General features: G+C 33.4%; 1 protein-coding gene across 7 annotated transcripts; it reads right to left on the reverse strand.

Moving 5' to 3' along the window:
- Nucleotides 1–7,219: 7,219 nt before the first annotated feature.
- Nucleotides 7,220–14,653, reverse strand: LOC110912662 (BTB/POZ domain-containing protein At2g30600). 7 transcript variants are annotated; one of them, XM_022157438.2, is made up of 13 exons: nt 14,512–14,653; nt 12,218–13,037; nt 11,791–12,123; nt 10,620–10,850; nt 10,114–10,275; nt 9,483–9,695; nt 9,319–9,366; nt 9,018–9,076; nt 8,804–8,930; nt 8,367–8,441; nt 8,204–8,284; nt 8,033–8,101; nt 7,220–7,833 (listed from the first exon to the last, which is right to left on the reverse strand). In XM_022157438.2, exons 2-13 carry the CDS (start codon nt 13,010–13,012, stop codon nt 7,615–7,617), a joined length of 2,412 nt encoding a protein of 803 aa, XP_022013130.1. In that variant the 5' UTR covers nt 13,013–13,037; nt 14,512–14,653; the 3' UTR covers nt 7,220–7,614. The 7 variants fall into 7 exon arrangements, with proteins under 7 accessions (XP_022013130.1, XP_035839651.1, XP_022013127.1 ...); XM_035983758.1 differs by having other exon boundaries at nt 12,218–13,082; XM_022157435.2 differs by having other exon boundaries at nt 14,322–14,650.
- Between the last annotated feature and the right edge of the window lie 273 nt (nt 14,654–14,926).

Raw genomic sequence — 14,926 nt, forward strand, 5'->3', positions numbered from 1 at the left:
TGGTCGAAAGTGCTTTATTTTATACCCAGTGTGTGCATGTCATTGATGATTGGGTCATATGTGCACTATATTAAAAGAAATAGCAAGTTAATTATAGTACAAGAGTGGGGTGAGGTTGCTGAGATAAACATAAGAACAAAGAAGATGCATGGTTTTTCCCCTGTCATCTTTACGCAAGGCATCAATTGTGCAATCTATACTGAAACTATAGTTTCACCATATGTTTAGTTATGGTATTTTTGTTGATCAGTTTTGTTTTAGGCATAATGGAAAACATGAAAACATACCTTTGATCGCATCAGCACAGGCCAGCAGAGAATCCAGATGGAGACGCAGCAATAGTGTTTGACATGATTGTCAACTTGATCTGGTTCCTCCTTAGGGTGCAATCTAATGATGGCGATGATGAGAAACCGACAAGGGAATCGGTTAGGAGAAGGAGGTCGATTGATGTTATGTGTTATTAGGGTTTGTGTAAATGTCTTACCCTTTAACCTCCACATTATTCTCCTTATATATGCACCTAGGAGGAAACCCTAATTAGTTAATAAGGGTAATTAGGCCCATCAACAATTACCAACTAATTATTTAATATGATTGTTATATATTTTGATCCATATAATGTAAATGATTATAATGGCTACTAGATTAAATATAATATAAAAATATATTTAATCTTACATTCTCCCACTTAGCTGAGTAATCATTTACTATGAGTATTAGATAAGCCTGATCAGGAGTTAACACTCATTTTAGCCTTAAACAAGTACTATAGCAGAGAAATACAGCCGTTGAATCATTATGTGACTCAGGACCCCCATTAGTCATACTATAGCCTTAATTTAAAACCTAATCGTCATGATCAAAATATGCATAGGCCCTTTGTTTGATTTGTAACTTTATTTGTCTATATGCCATTATGTCGACTTGACATATTCTTAGAGACATACAAAATCAAACTGATGAGGAAAATTAACTAATACTTAGTCATTCATAGTACGATATGCAATTGCGCACGGCCATTAATTAATACCCGTCTATGAGCTCTCTTAATAAGACTTATGGGTAATAGCCCTTCAATTATAGGATCCTTAAGCATATCATGAATGTATTCGATACAAAACTTAGTTTCCTTAATTCGTTCATAAATGAATAATTAATTGCGTATCGAAATTTAATGCAGCACCTCTTGAACTGTTACTGTTTAAGGAGTCATGGTAGCTGACTTTATCACACTAAGTCTTCAAAACATTAATTATATGGAGTTAATAAACTTATGAGTCCATTGATAAATTTCTAACAACATTTAGTGACTATATTATGTCATTATAACTTAGGTTGTTAATATCAGTGCATTATGACTCCTCCATGAGATAGGTTTCGTCTGCTGACATAAAGATATACCCGAAATTACATTTTGTCATCTTTGAATATTACAAAGTTAAAGTAATCAACCGGTTTTAGTTCTCACTTCTTCTTTAAATTATAGCCCCTCGTTTCTTTTAAAGATATTGTAATACTCTATTAAATGCTTCACGTTAATCTAGACATATCTAGTGTGTTGCAATGTGAGTAATATCTAAACGAGTATAGACTTAAACTTACATAAGACTTCTAATTAATGAAGCGTAAATAAATAATCTCATTTACCATATTATCCTCTGAATGAGAGCAGTATTGTTTGTTACATATGTAAGGACCCATTTAAGGTTAAACTTATGGAACGAAACTAATGTCCCATTGGGTCTATCTCAGTATGTTATGATATCAATCACGTAAGAGATATCTCTGAGATCTATTATATCAAAGTTTGTGTTAACAATGCTTTGACTTATGTAACATATACTTGTCAAAAGAATATCATCTATATAGACAAGTTTAATTTAGTTGCTCCCACTCATTTTGAGGTAGGTACATTAATCCACTTGGTTGTTGATGAAAATAATTACGTTAAGATTTCATCACATTATGATGTTTGCATTAACCCATACATGGATTTTATTGGCTTACAAATAAAGTGTTCTTTAACCTTCAGTTTGGAACTTTCAGGTTGTTTTATGAACATGTAAATATGTCAGCCATTTGTTAAGGAAAATTCTTTTAATGTTCATCTAATGTAGCTTTAAATTATTATAAGCTACTAGAATAGTGATGATCCTCGAAGAAATTTTTGATAATTTATCTCTTCCTAAGTATAACCTTTGACAATCAATCATGCATCTTCGTATCTTAACGCTTATTTCAGGATTTGGTTTAGTTATGAACACTCTTAGGTAATTCAATCAAATCCCAAACGTTATACGAACATATAAAATCAGTTTTACTAGAAAACAGTTTTATTCCATTTAGAAGATTGATTGACACTAACGGCTTAATTTGAAGAGATAGGACCAGTAAACTTTCCAAAATTCATTTCAACTTCAGTTAGGGAGGTTATGTAATCATCAAAGTTAGTAGGATTTTAAACTTAGATGACCTCTTGGTTAGGTTGCTATCATTCTCAGGATTCTAAGTTTGTAAGAGTCGGTGCAGTATGGTGTACAAGAGGTGTAATCAGAGTTAAATTCGGAGTGAAATTTAATGACACACTTCCCCCCGCCTCTTGTATTCCTTGCAAGTCATGATAAGGACTTTTACTGCTCCCACTGACCTTAGAAATCTTTAGGAACTCAGCATGCTTTGGGTCAATATATAACGACCAACAAATTCTAATAGAGAAAACAAATTAATGACGTTAGTCGTCGTGATTTCTCTTGTTGAGGATTATGTTAGTTTAGGTAAGAAATCTAAGTGTGCCCACAATTAAGCAACAATGAAACTTTTGTAAGAGTAGCATTAGATTTTAAGGAGACAAGTTATGATAGAACAGTGTCAAGATGGAGCAGTGTCTTGTACAAGAGGTGTAAATTGAGGTAATGTAAAATTTTCACTCCCCCACCTCTTGCAACTATTGCAAGTTATTATTAAGACACTTAATGCTCCCACTGATCTTTAATATCTCTAGAATGCTACAAGAGAAGTTTCAATGAGCTACGTGACGTAGGAACCTATCATATATACGTTAGACTTTATTTGATTTCTTTAATGTCCAGATATCATAAGAAACTTTAGGGACATATTTAATAGAAATCTTATTAAGTATATATATGAATAGATTTCTTCTAAGACCGTGAGCCATATGCGACAAAATTTAGATACAAGTTGATAGTCTGTTAAATGATAAATGAATTATGTCTGAATATTCCATTTGGAATAAGTTCCACGAATGTCAATGAATGACTTATGATGGACCCATACTTATTCCTTAAGCCAAGTAATATTTTAGGGCTTTAACGTCATGATTTAAAATCACTTAAAATGAGATTAAATGAATGATCATCCTCATTAACCATGTCACGATTTCTCATGAATTTTTGTTGTAATGGATGAAATTTATAAGTCTCATTTTCCTTTTGTCAAATTCTCATTTACATGATAACAAAAGTTGTGAAAAATGTAAGGTATCATCTAGTTTTATCTTAGTAATGTTTCAATCCAGATATTTAGAACAAATAAAATGAGAGTTTAAGGTAAGTGTGACTTTATGTTGACTATGCAAACCTCGCAACCTTCATAACACTGCTTAATTATGATATTATATTCTGATTAATCTTCAGAATATATAAGGTATCGAAAGGCGTTGTTAGAAGACTGCTTATTATGGTTCTTATAGCCTTAACATTTAATTTTGTCACTAACTCTCATGTTAGTTATTTGTTGACTTCTGGTAAGGAAACGTTTAGAACTAGAGTCAACTAATCATGTGTTAATTGGAATATTAAAATTACCAGACTTAAATATCAATAGTAAGTGACTATCTAATTAATTCATCCAACTGTTCTTTAGAATAATGGATAGTTTCGTTGCTTATGTCTAGTCTAATGGCATAATTATGCAATGAGATTTTCCCTTGAAGAACTTTAGAGGTGGAATTAGTACTTGTAATTTGTCTATGGACCTTAGAACAATCCTCTTTTAAAGTTTAAGTGGTTGTAAGGTGAGTAACAACTTATTTTCCAGCTGCAAACATTTATTTCTTTGTACATATGTTTCTTATCAACACACTCATTATACTTTGGTACTTTTGAGTGTTATAGTTGACTTATAAGGCATCAAATTGTACAAGTGAAAATCTTACTATGTAATATACTAAAAAAATGTACTTATTTCCATGCGTAAGCCCTTAACTTTATGGGTCATGGTATTGTACATTATTATGTATTCACATATACCACTTAGCTTTATAGTTTAGAATTTTAATGAAGGAATGCATCTTAGGAGTTCTAGTGATTATTCCACAATTATAGATTAGTCTTAGGAAAGACTTAATCTGGAATAACCTTTTAGTGACAGCACTTATTCTTGACTATCATAAGAGACATCATGTTCGATTTATCCTAATCATCATGCTCTACTTTTCTTCTGTAGTACTTTATCAGAAGAGAGCAATAGGATTATCGTTTCTTAAGAGATAATCAAGGATTTAATTTAAGAGCTAATTCTTATAGAAACTTTAAGCAAAACATATTAGATTTAGGAATTAGAGTGGATGAGATATAGACTTATAGAAGAAAATTAAAGTGAGTAAAATTATGGGTACTAAGAGTAAGGCAGACGAAATGATCATAAAAATTAATTAAGGATCATTAATATAAGGATCATTATGTGAAGAGGTTGTGATATGTCTATTACTAACATCAAAATAATAGACTATTTAAAGTTCTACTTAAACGAAGACAAATCAGCTTTGGCCAGAAGTGTAATCATTTAAGCATGTGTGCAAAGTGGTTGTAACAAATCAGCTTTGGCCAGAAATTGAGACAATCACTTTAGTTATGCACTTGTTAAGTATGCCATCTATGAAGGAATTAAATCAGCTTTGGCCAGATATTAAGACATTCATGTTTATGATGCACACTTAACATAGCTTTCGTAATACTTGAACGATAAATAGATGCATCAAATCAGCTTTGGCCAGAAGTGATACATCAGAAGCTCATTCAAGTTAAGCCATTTTGGTTTTGTAAAACATTATTTGATCTTTATTAATTAGCTAAGTAATTACAAAAACCAATTATTTAGTAGCAAATCTTAGTTCACATTAAACAGCCTAAAATAATGAGGTTTCGAGTGAGATCTCGAGTCAGTTATGAGGTCTCGAGTGAGATCTCGAGTCAAGTCTCGACTCCGCTTATAACATTATGAGGTCTCGACTCATTAATGGTCTCGAGTCGCAACCTCAGTGTCTCGAGTCGTAATCATGGTCTCGACTGATGTGAATTATGAGATCTCGACTCCTTATGAGGTCTCGAGTCGCAAACCATGGTCTCGAGTTGTGACCTTTATGGTCTCGAGTCGCAACCTTATGGTCTCGAGTTATGACCTTATGGTCTCGAGTCGAGACCTTTGTCTCGAGTTGTACAGATTTAAGCCCTTAGTCGAAACCTCAGTGATCTCGAGTCGAGACCTTATGATCTCGAGTCGAAATCGTTGTCTCGAGTTATAAACATTTGAGAACACTTATGATTTCGAGTCGAGTTCTTGTGGTCTCGAGTCGAGACCTTTGTCTCGGGTGGTTAAAACTTATCTCGAAACTTCTGTTACAGCTATTAATGTGGAAACATAACCGAAAATTCGAATTGTTAGGGATTTTGAGATATGGTTTCCTGTTTTAGTGATGATCTAATTTTATCATAATATTTCGAAAATTATAACTGTATATCTTTTAACAATTTTCGAATAAACTTAACAGATTAAATTGGATCAACAGGGAAATAACACTCAAAAATCCAAATTATATTCCAAAACATAAAGGAATTTCGAATTTTCCTAAGAAAACATGATGAACCCTAAAAAATAAAAACATGATTCTGGAACCCGAAACCTGAATTTTAAGGCTTTAAACAGATTTCGGTACAATTAAGATTTACCATTATGATTCCGAGTCATTTAAAAACATTATTTTCCCGAAAAAACATTGATTTCGGCACATATGACCCGAAAACAGCCGTGAGTTTTATTGAGTTTTCAAAACTTCTGTTTTCCAGATTTCAATCCCATAATAATGGATACGAAAACAGAACTGACTAATCAACATATGCTCTGATACCACATATTGATCAGTTCTGTTTTAGGCATAATGGAAAACATGAAAACATACCTTTGATTGCATCAGCACAGGCCAGCAGAGAATCCAGATGGAGACGCAGCAACAGTGTTTGACATGATTGTCAACTTGATCTGGTTCCTCCTTAGGGTGCAATCTAATGATGGCGATGATGAGAAACCGACAAGGGAATCGGTTAGGAGAAGGAGGTCGATTGATGTTATGTGTTATTAGGGTTTGTGTAAATGTCTTACCCTTTAAGCTCCACATTATTCTCCTTATATATGCACCCAGGAGGAAACCCTAATTAGTTAATAAGGGTAATTATGCCCATCAACAATTACCAACTAATTATTTAATAGGATTGTTATATATTTTGATTCATATAATGTAAATGATTATAATGGCTACTAGATTAAATATAATATAAAAATATATTTAGTCTTACAATTTTAGTTAGTTGTTTTATTGTTTTCATTGCGTTATCGTACTTACTTTTTATGTTTGTGGTTTTTTTAAATGTTTGGTGTATTTTGTTATATGAATATTCAACCCTTAGTAATTAATGTGCTACTTTAATCGGGTTTACTTTATTTAGAATACATTTGTTAATGTTGATTTTATTAAGTAAATAAAGTATAGAAAACAATTTATTGCACCATTAAATATATTATATGTTTGATTATCTTTGATAGTTTTTATTATTTTTACTAATTCAATAGATATCGTTTATCATAATTTTGTGGTGTTAGCGACACCTATATTAATCAACTTACAAATAATTAATTAAAATATTAAATTGTGTGAATTAAATATGAGAATTTAAGTTGGTATGTATGACAATTCATGAACTGTTGTACTTACTAATCACAGTTGCATAAGAAGTCGTCGTGATATTAAAATAGTGTGAGTTTGAATGGTGTTAATCATAGGTACCCGGTTGAGATCTAAACAAAGCCAAGACACCAAGAACCAAAACCTATATGTTCAAACAACGTGAATACGATATTATCTATTAACAAATTGGTATGCACCAGGTTGAAATCAAAACAAAGCCAAGACACGAAGAACCAAAAACTAAAAGCTATAATTAAGCTTTATATATGTTTTAAAATGAAAAAAACATAAATGTAGCCTGTTGTACAACACTCAGAAGCATAAAAACACCCCATGTACAAAAAACATGCGCCTCAGTTGCGCCTTAGGTCGATTTTCACCCTAAAAAGCGCGCCTCAGCTGCGCTTCTTGTACATCGCGCGCCTTATGTCACACAAGGCGATGGGGTTTGCGCCTAGATGCGCTTTGCGCTTAAGCGCGCTTTTTTAAACCAAGCTCAAAAGTACCCAACAGCTTTGAGCATTATTCTTCATAGATTCACAAACATACAACAGAAACCGACAAATCACAAGGGTTACATACTGTCGCCTAAGCTCAAAATACTGAAAAAAGCAACCTAATTTATAGGGATTTCAGTGTAGATAACCATAGAGTTCCAAAAAGCAAATGCACAGCGTCCACGGGTTGATGTTGTCTGTTGTCGGGGCGACTAGAGCCACTCTGAAGTATCTAAACGGGAGCAGAGCATTTGGACCCGTAACGGGCCATGAAGCGAATTGTCCTGGTTTGCTTATTGTTTGGTCGTTCTCGTGTACCCTCAAGTTGGTCCAACTTTTACCGTCGGATGAACCCTGAGAGTTGTATACATATTAGTTGACTTTTCAACATAGAAAATGTTAATTTTGATTAATATTTTTTTTTTACAAAAAGATGATTAGATTAGCTAGGGAGTTGACTTTTGACCATTTGACTCCCCTAGTCAAATCAATCTCTTTTTAGGCGTAAAAGAGGTTAGATCCGAAATAAAAACAAAAACTTGTATGAACGTACCTGAAAATTCCAGTATCTCATGAAAGCCTTTGATCCATCTTGTCTCAGTGTGTAATAGTTGCACATGAGCTGTTTCAAATCAAGAAGATAAACGTAAGGTTGACCTGAGTTGACCGGATACGTAAGCGCAATAAACCTAATCTTGCATATTATTAAGAATATAGATTAAACCTGGTGGTCAAGACCAAGGTCAACCATCCACCATGAACAGTTCTTCCCATCCTCAATACGGGGCCCAGCAAAAGACGTACCCTGTTACAAAATTAAATATAATTAATTAAAGATCGATTATATAATTAGATTAAAATTATATACAACTGTAATTATGTCATACCTGGTAAGTCCTTGAGGCCAAGACTTTAGGATCTGTGTATCTTGAAATAGGATTGCTAGCCATGATGCTAATTTTCTGAAGAAAATAAAAATCAATTATTTTTTTCTTATCTTTCTTTATTCTATATTTTTATTAAGAGTTAATTACTGTTTTCGTCCCTGTGGTTTGTCGAAAATAACTATTTCAGTCCATTAGTTTAAAAATTGCGATTTCAGTCCCTGTGGTTTCACTTTCGTAAACATTTCAATCCATTTATTTTGTTAGTACAGGGACTGAAATGGTTACGAGGTGGACTGAAATGGTTACGAAAGTGAAACCACAGGGACTGAAATCGCAATTTTTAAACTAAGGGACTGAAATAGTGATTTTTGACAAATCACAAGGACGAAAACAATAATTAACTCTTTTTATTAATTTTAATCAAAGGAAAAATATACCTTGGCTAAAACAGGATTAACCCATTGGTGTTTACCATATGATGTGCCTGCATAATACAGAACTCCATTGCTATCGCCATCGCGTATGTATTGAAGCTCCTTAAAACTTGATTGCCTATGTTGAAACCTTAAAAGAAGAAATTAATGCAATTAAATATCATATATATGCACATATATGTTATAAATACAATTTGCGTTTTACTTTCGAACATACTTTGGATGACTTCCTGAAGTTGGGAAACCCGCTTCCAAGAACGTGATTGCCTCTTTCACCTTATAAAATATAAAAAAAAATTAGAGACCTCAATCATTGCAATATTATTGGGGGGGATGTTGATTTGGGTCACATCTTACTGACGACGAGTCAACCAAGTAAAAGAATCAAAAAGGTTTAAAAGTGGTGCAAAGTTACTACTAATAACTATGAAATTCCAAAAAAAATTTGGCATATTACGCAGCACACTTGACCCGCACATTTTACCGAAACTGTATATAACACAATATCTGCAACTCACCAAATGATAAAAAGTAGGAATTTTCAAGCTTAGATTGCTATGCTCCATCTGAAATCACAACATAGGGTGTTAGGACGATAATTCCATTGGCATCACAAAATAAAATACTAAAACAATATAAAATATATTTTAAAAAATATTTCAAGATCATATGTTGCATGTACCTTCTTTAGCAAGAGCAACGGTAACAATGGAAACCTCACGAGTGGTAGCAAGACATTTAGTGACTGAACCCTTGTACCGAAAAGATCTTCGGGTGTCCTATTTGAAAGCATATCATCTACCGTTTCCCAATTGGATAGTTCATTTGGTTGCAAACTCCAAATTAATATGGCATTTACAACTCTTTCTTCAGAAGTTACCGTCAAATCTTGATGCTGCAAAATATACGACGATTTCACTATAACGACATGTTCATTTCTCCAACACAACCCACAGTCTTAATAAACACAAGTGATACGTAAAGTTTATAATGCATTTATACATAACAACCCAAATTTAACTTGTTTTTAACAAGATTCCATGCCTAATTAGGAGTTTGAGAGTCTTGTGAACAATAGTAAAACTCTTAAAAAGTAGGTGGAAATAAGGGGTAAAAAGGTAATTTTATTTTACTCTAGAAAACACTAATATCGACAATTATGGGAAAAACATTGGTCATAGTAGTTGTACTGCGTCATCTTGCCGACGTGGGCCCCATGGCACTTAGTAAGATGACACATAACAACTACTCTAACCCACATTTTAAAAAAAAATGAAAAATATAAAATTTGAAACTTGGAAGTTCGAACCGACCTGTAAAATGTTAGAGAAAGTCGGTTCATCTAGCAAGACGAAGTCGGAACTAGCCGTTGTACAGTAATCAAAGTGCTTTGTAAATATGCGTTCACATGTTTCTTCTATGATCTTACACGAAGGGATGGAGGGAATCACTTGAAGAATTAAGCATACCGAACCCTGCAACAAAGTATTATAATAATTAGTTAAAGAATCCAATATTTAATTACTTGGCCATAAGTGTCTTCTTCCTTGTCCATTTAAACTTGTGCATAATACAAAAATTGTTCTTGTAAGACCTTCATCCACTACTCGATCCCTGCATGTAATATGTAGACAAGAAAATTAATATTTTTATTATTCGTCATTATAAATCCACCTCTTCATTCGCACAAGTCCGAATCCACACTTCCTTGTACTTTTAGAGTTAACACTTCAAAACCACCGTGATCAACCAAAATATAATTAAAAAAAAACGTTATATAACAAACAATTAAAAAACACAAAAGGGTCGTCAAAACTACCTCTGAAAGCCGTTCCAAAAGCGTTTTGCAGCAATCTTGATGAAGGAGGGAAACCCCAAATTGATCCGCTAACAAGAGAAGCTCGAGTAACAAGATATTACTCTCAACGGTATCTTCCAAATTTAGTCCACCGCTATAGAAGTAATCGATCATAAACTTGAATGCTTTAGGTGATACATCTTTTAAGCAAACTTCCGAAGAAACACTCTCACTCATTCCGTTCGTAAACATCTGTAATTCGATTAAATTTCTTAGATCATGTGAGCATAAGTGGTTAAAAACCATACATGGCAAACTTTAAATTAAGCGCAAAATGGTTACTATCTTACAATTTCTAACCGATTTTAGCAACCATCCACATATTTATTGATTTTACGTGTAAAATTGCTGATGTGGCATTCATTGATATCATGTGGCCACTCACATGCCACATATGCAAAGAAAATGCTTATGAGAAAAAAATTGAATAATAAACTTATTTTAAAGTTCAAGGAGCATAATCCTGTTTAAAAAAATATTTTAAAAGTCAGTATTAAATGTCACATCAAATATAACGCCCTGCTTGCGATATGCTCATATAATGTATATATGTGTAGGCGCTCGGGGGCAAAAGTGAAAGTGCACTAATTTTAACGTTATTATACTAATTTCGTGAAAATAACGTTAAAAGAGGGGATGGTTAATCATGCATCATGTGGTGGCGTTGATAGCCGAAAGACAAGGGGGTACATGCACTAATCGGCGTTTGTCTCAATTGCTGAGTGTTATGTGCCTTATGTCCAAGGTTTGATGCAAAACTACTATCAAGCCGGGGGTCTTACTGGAAACAGCCTCTCTATTCTTACGGGTAGAGGTAAGGTTGTCTACATCTTACCCTCCTCAGACTCTACCTTAGCTTTGTTATTGGTGGGATATACCGAGTACGATGATGATGATGATGTGTGTGTGTATATATATATAAAAGATACGATGCCAACAATTATTGAAAAATCAACAAAAAATGTGCTACCAGTTAAACACGTTGTTCATTACTACACTCAACGATAAAATGTTAGTTGGTTACTAAAATCAATAAAAGGTAAGTTGTATTCTATTTGCACTTTATTTTCATTAATAAGCGCTATAACCATAAATTCATAAACTAAATGAGAACAAATAAGGAGTAGCTCACCTTCATAAACGGTAAACTCCATAAACCAAGAATAACTTTGTGAGACCTATCAACGAGACCATGACCTTCAATGCTTATATCAATATCACCAAACGCATCCGTTTGGTGAAACTGTTCAAGCTTTTGCACACTCAGAGGAAGTCGTAACGGAAAGGCGGGCCCACCACAATGGGGCTGAGAATTGGGGTACGATATCTCAACATTCTTGCCAGAATCAAACAACTTTTTGTTGAGTTTGAATCGGTCGATGATATTTTCACATTGTTTTACCAATGAAGTTGCTCCAAATCGTAAGCTTAGATCCCTCAGGGATCCTAGTAGTGACTCTGGAATCTACAAATAGATATAAAGTTGCGATAATCAGATAATCAATTGTTAAAATAAAAAATAAAAATAAAGATAAATCAAAATCTGGATCAGGAATTACCTGTGTAAAGCCCGTATAGATAAACCGAAGGAAAGCATGCAAAACCGGATAAGTTACATCCTTAACCAGGATAACATTCTGATCAAACAAACACAAATTGATATCATCAACAGCTGCAAGGATCACTTTATGAGCAGGTACAGCTCGTTCTTCATCGCCCACAACAAAATACATATCCGATAACTCCCAATTTTCAAGAAAACTTCCAAGCCCCTGATGATTATCAAAGTTTCCAAACTCGTCCCTCAAATCTTCTTCCATATCATCCTCCCCCTTAGGGACACAATCAACATGCTTCCAAAGTGATATATGATTTTGTGTTAACGGAAGCACGTTAACGTTTCTATACCCGACATGTTTATCCCAGCTACTTAGCCCGACATACTGCACGCTACAATTCGGCTTTTCATCAAGCCATTGATAAACAAGATTTTGAAAAGGGTACCGACCTTTTCCGATGCTAATCAACCCGTCGCAGATACTTATCCAGTAACTTTGGAATGCAGATGAACAACATAAACCCACACCAGCTTCATCAACGGCTGTGATTCCATCGACCTCGATCTTCAACCGACGGTTTCTGTGACTACCGATGATTACTGTATAATGCGGACTATTGTCTCTTTTGTAATGGTAGTGTTGACTACCTAACTGTTCACGAAAAACCACCGTGACATCGTTGTGTGCAAACGCTTCAAATGCAACGCAACCTCGTCCTGCTTCCTTGAACCGTAGATCATCACGCCACGCACATTCAAACGGTGCAACGGTTAGAAACTTGTGCTTTTTCTCCATTTTCTTCTGCTTCTATTCTTCAAGTCTTTGATCCAATGAATGCATATATGTATATAAATAAGTGGATCAACTACAGATTCAAGATTTAAGATGAACATGAATGATATTATTATTATTATTAAACAAACATTGAAATCTCATTTGAGGGGCCACATGTCCACTCAAATAAACAATGTGTTTTTAGTTTCTAAACATAAAATAATCGAGAAAAAAGACAATCAACCTCGTAAAGATTCAAACTTTGCCACTTTAAGTTCAAGATGCGCTCTTATCCAAAATGAATAATAATTGAATTCAAAAAAAATCTTTGATTTTTTTAAAGAAATGTTACAAGATATGATGAAATGCATCACTGGAATCACATTTATAATAATCATAAAAGCAAGCAAGTTGCTTCTAAGTTACATCCCACACCACAATTTTCAACCAACTTTCACCATAAACCATGATAAATATCTTGCATTAATAGCCTCAAGTTGAGCTCAAAAAACGACAATCAACAATGGTGGGTTACAGTAAACAAAATCTTGAGAAAACCCCACATCCTGATGATGGTTGAAATAAGAACAAACTGATGAAAAAATAAAATTAAAAAAAAAAAAAAACATTTTTTCAATCACAAAATCATGGAAAAAACCCCATATCAAAATATATCAAGAAACTACATTTAACAATGTAGATACAATAAACAAAATCTTGAAAAAAAGCCTACATCAGAATGGTTAAAATAAGATGAAACTGATGAAAATAAAAAACCCCAAGAATTTATCAAATTACATTATGAAACAAAAAAACAGTAAACAAAATCTTGAAAAAACCCCACATCAAACTGGTAAAAATAAGATCAGATTGATGAAAAAAAAACCCAAATGTTTATCAAAATACATCAAGAAACTACAATCAACAATGGTAGATACTATAAACAAAATCTTGAAAAAAAAAACCCACATCAAAATGGTTGAAATAAAATCAAATTGATAATAAAAAAAAAACCCAATTTTTAACAAAAGTCATCAAGAAACTACAATCAACAATGGTAGACACAATAAACAAAATCTAGAAAAAAAAACCCACATCAAAATGGTAGAAACAAGATCAAATTGATTGAAAAAAAAAAACCCAATTTTTTTACCAAAGAAACTACAATCAACAATGGTAGGCAAAAACCCCACATCAAAATGGTTAAACAAAAACCCCAAATTTTTTTCAAGGGCCATCAAGATATTACAATAAACAAAATCTTGAAAAACCCCGCATCAAAATAATTAAAATAATAAAAAAAATTGATGAAAAAATCCAAACTTTTTACCTGATTTGATACTTTTTCATCACAATCTGATGAACCCAGAAAGATAAATGTTCAAATCTTCCCCAATTGCGTGATATGTGTTTTGGGGATCGAAAATTGTGACTGGAAAATAAAGAAAAAAGGAAAATAGTTTTTCTGATTATACGGCGGAGATACGGTGGAGGAGGTTGATTGACGTGTGACGTTTTACCTGCAGAAAGATCTGTCTCTTCCTAACTCAGTCGCTACCAATAAAGTCCACCCATTAAACGAAAATACTGGGAAAATTTAACAGGAAATCTTATTTTTTGCTCTATTTGGTAAATAAAATGTTATTTTTTTTGGTCCCTTGAGTCTTGTTGTTTTCAGATTTTCACCAACAATTTGTAGGTGTTTTGGATTTGCTTATTTGAGTAATGTGTCAGATCTTGCATTTCTTTTTGTTACTTCTTGATTTGTTAGTATTTTCAGATTTAGAATCGGATCGAATATGATGGTTGGACTGAAAATGGGTCACATAAAAGAACTGAAATCCAGTTGAAGAAACACGGAATTGTCGCTGGAGTGATTTGAACCGTTTTCTCTAAGATACCGAAAATCACAGATCTACAATGAAGGAAAGAAAA

This window comes from Helianthus annuus, chromosome 15 (genome assembly GCF_002127325.2).
Source record: "Helianthus annuus cultivar XRQ/B chromosome 15, HanXRQr2.0-SUNRISE, whole genome shotgun sequence".
NCBI classification, from domain to species: Eukaryota; Viridiplantae; Streptophyta; class Magnoliopsida; order Asterales; family Asteraceae; genus Helianthus; species Helianthus annuus.

Excerpts from the sequence above, each read along its gene's own strand:
- LOC110912662 (XM_022157438.2), bottom strand. The coding sequence starts at position 13,012 with ATGGAGAAAAAGCACAAGTTTCTAACCGTTGCACCGTTTGAATGTGCG. Across the intron at positions 10,851-11,790 it reads GGAGTTTACCGTTTATGAAG|ATGTTTACGAACGGAATGAG; the intron begins GTGAGCTACTCC and ends ATCGAATTACAG. Across the intron at positions 8,102-8,203 it reads ACCTTGGTCTTGACCACCAG|CTCATGTGCAACTATTACAC; the intron begins GTTTAATCTATA and ends GATTTGAAACAG.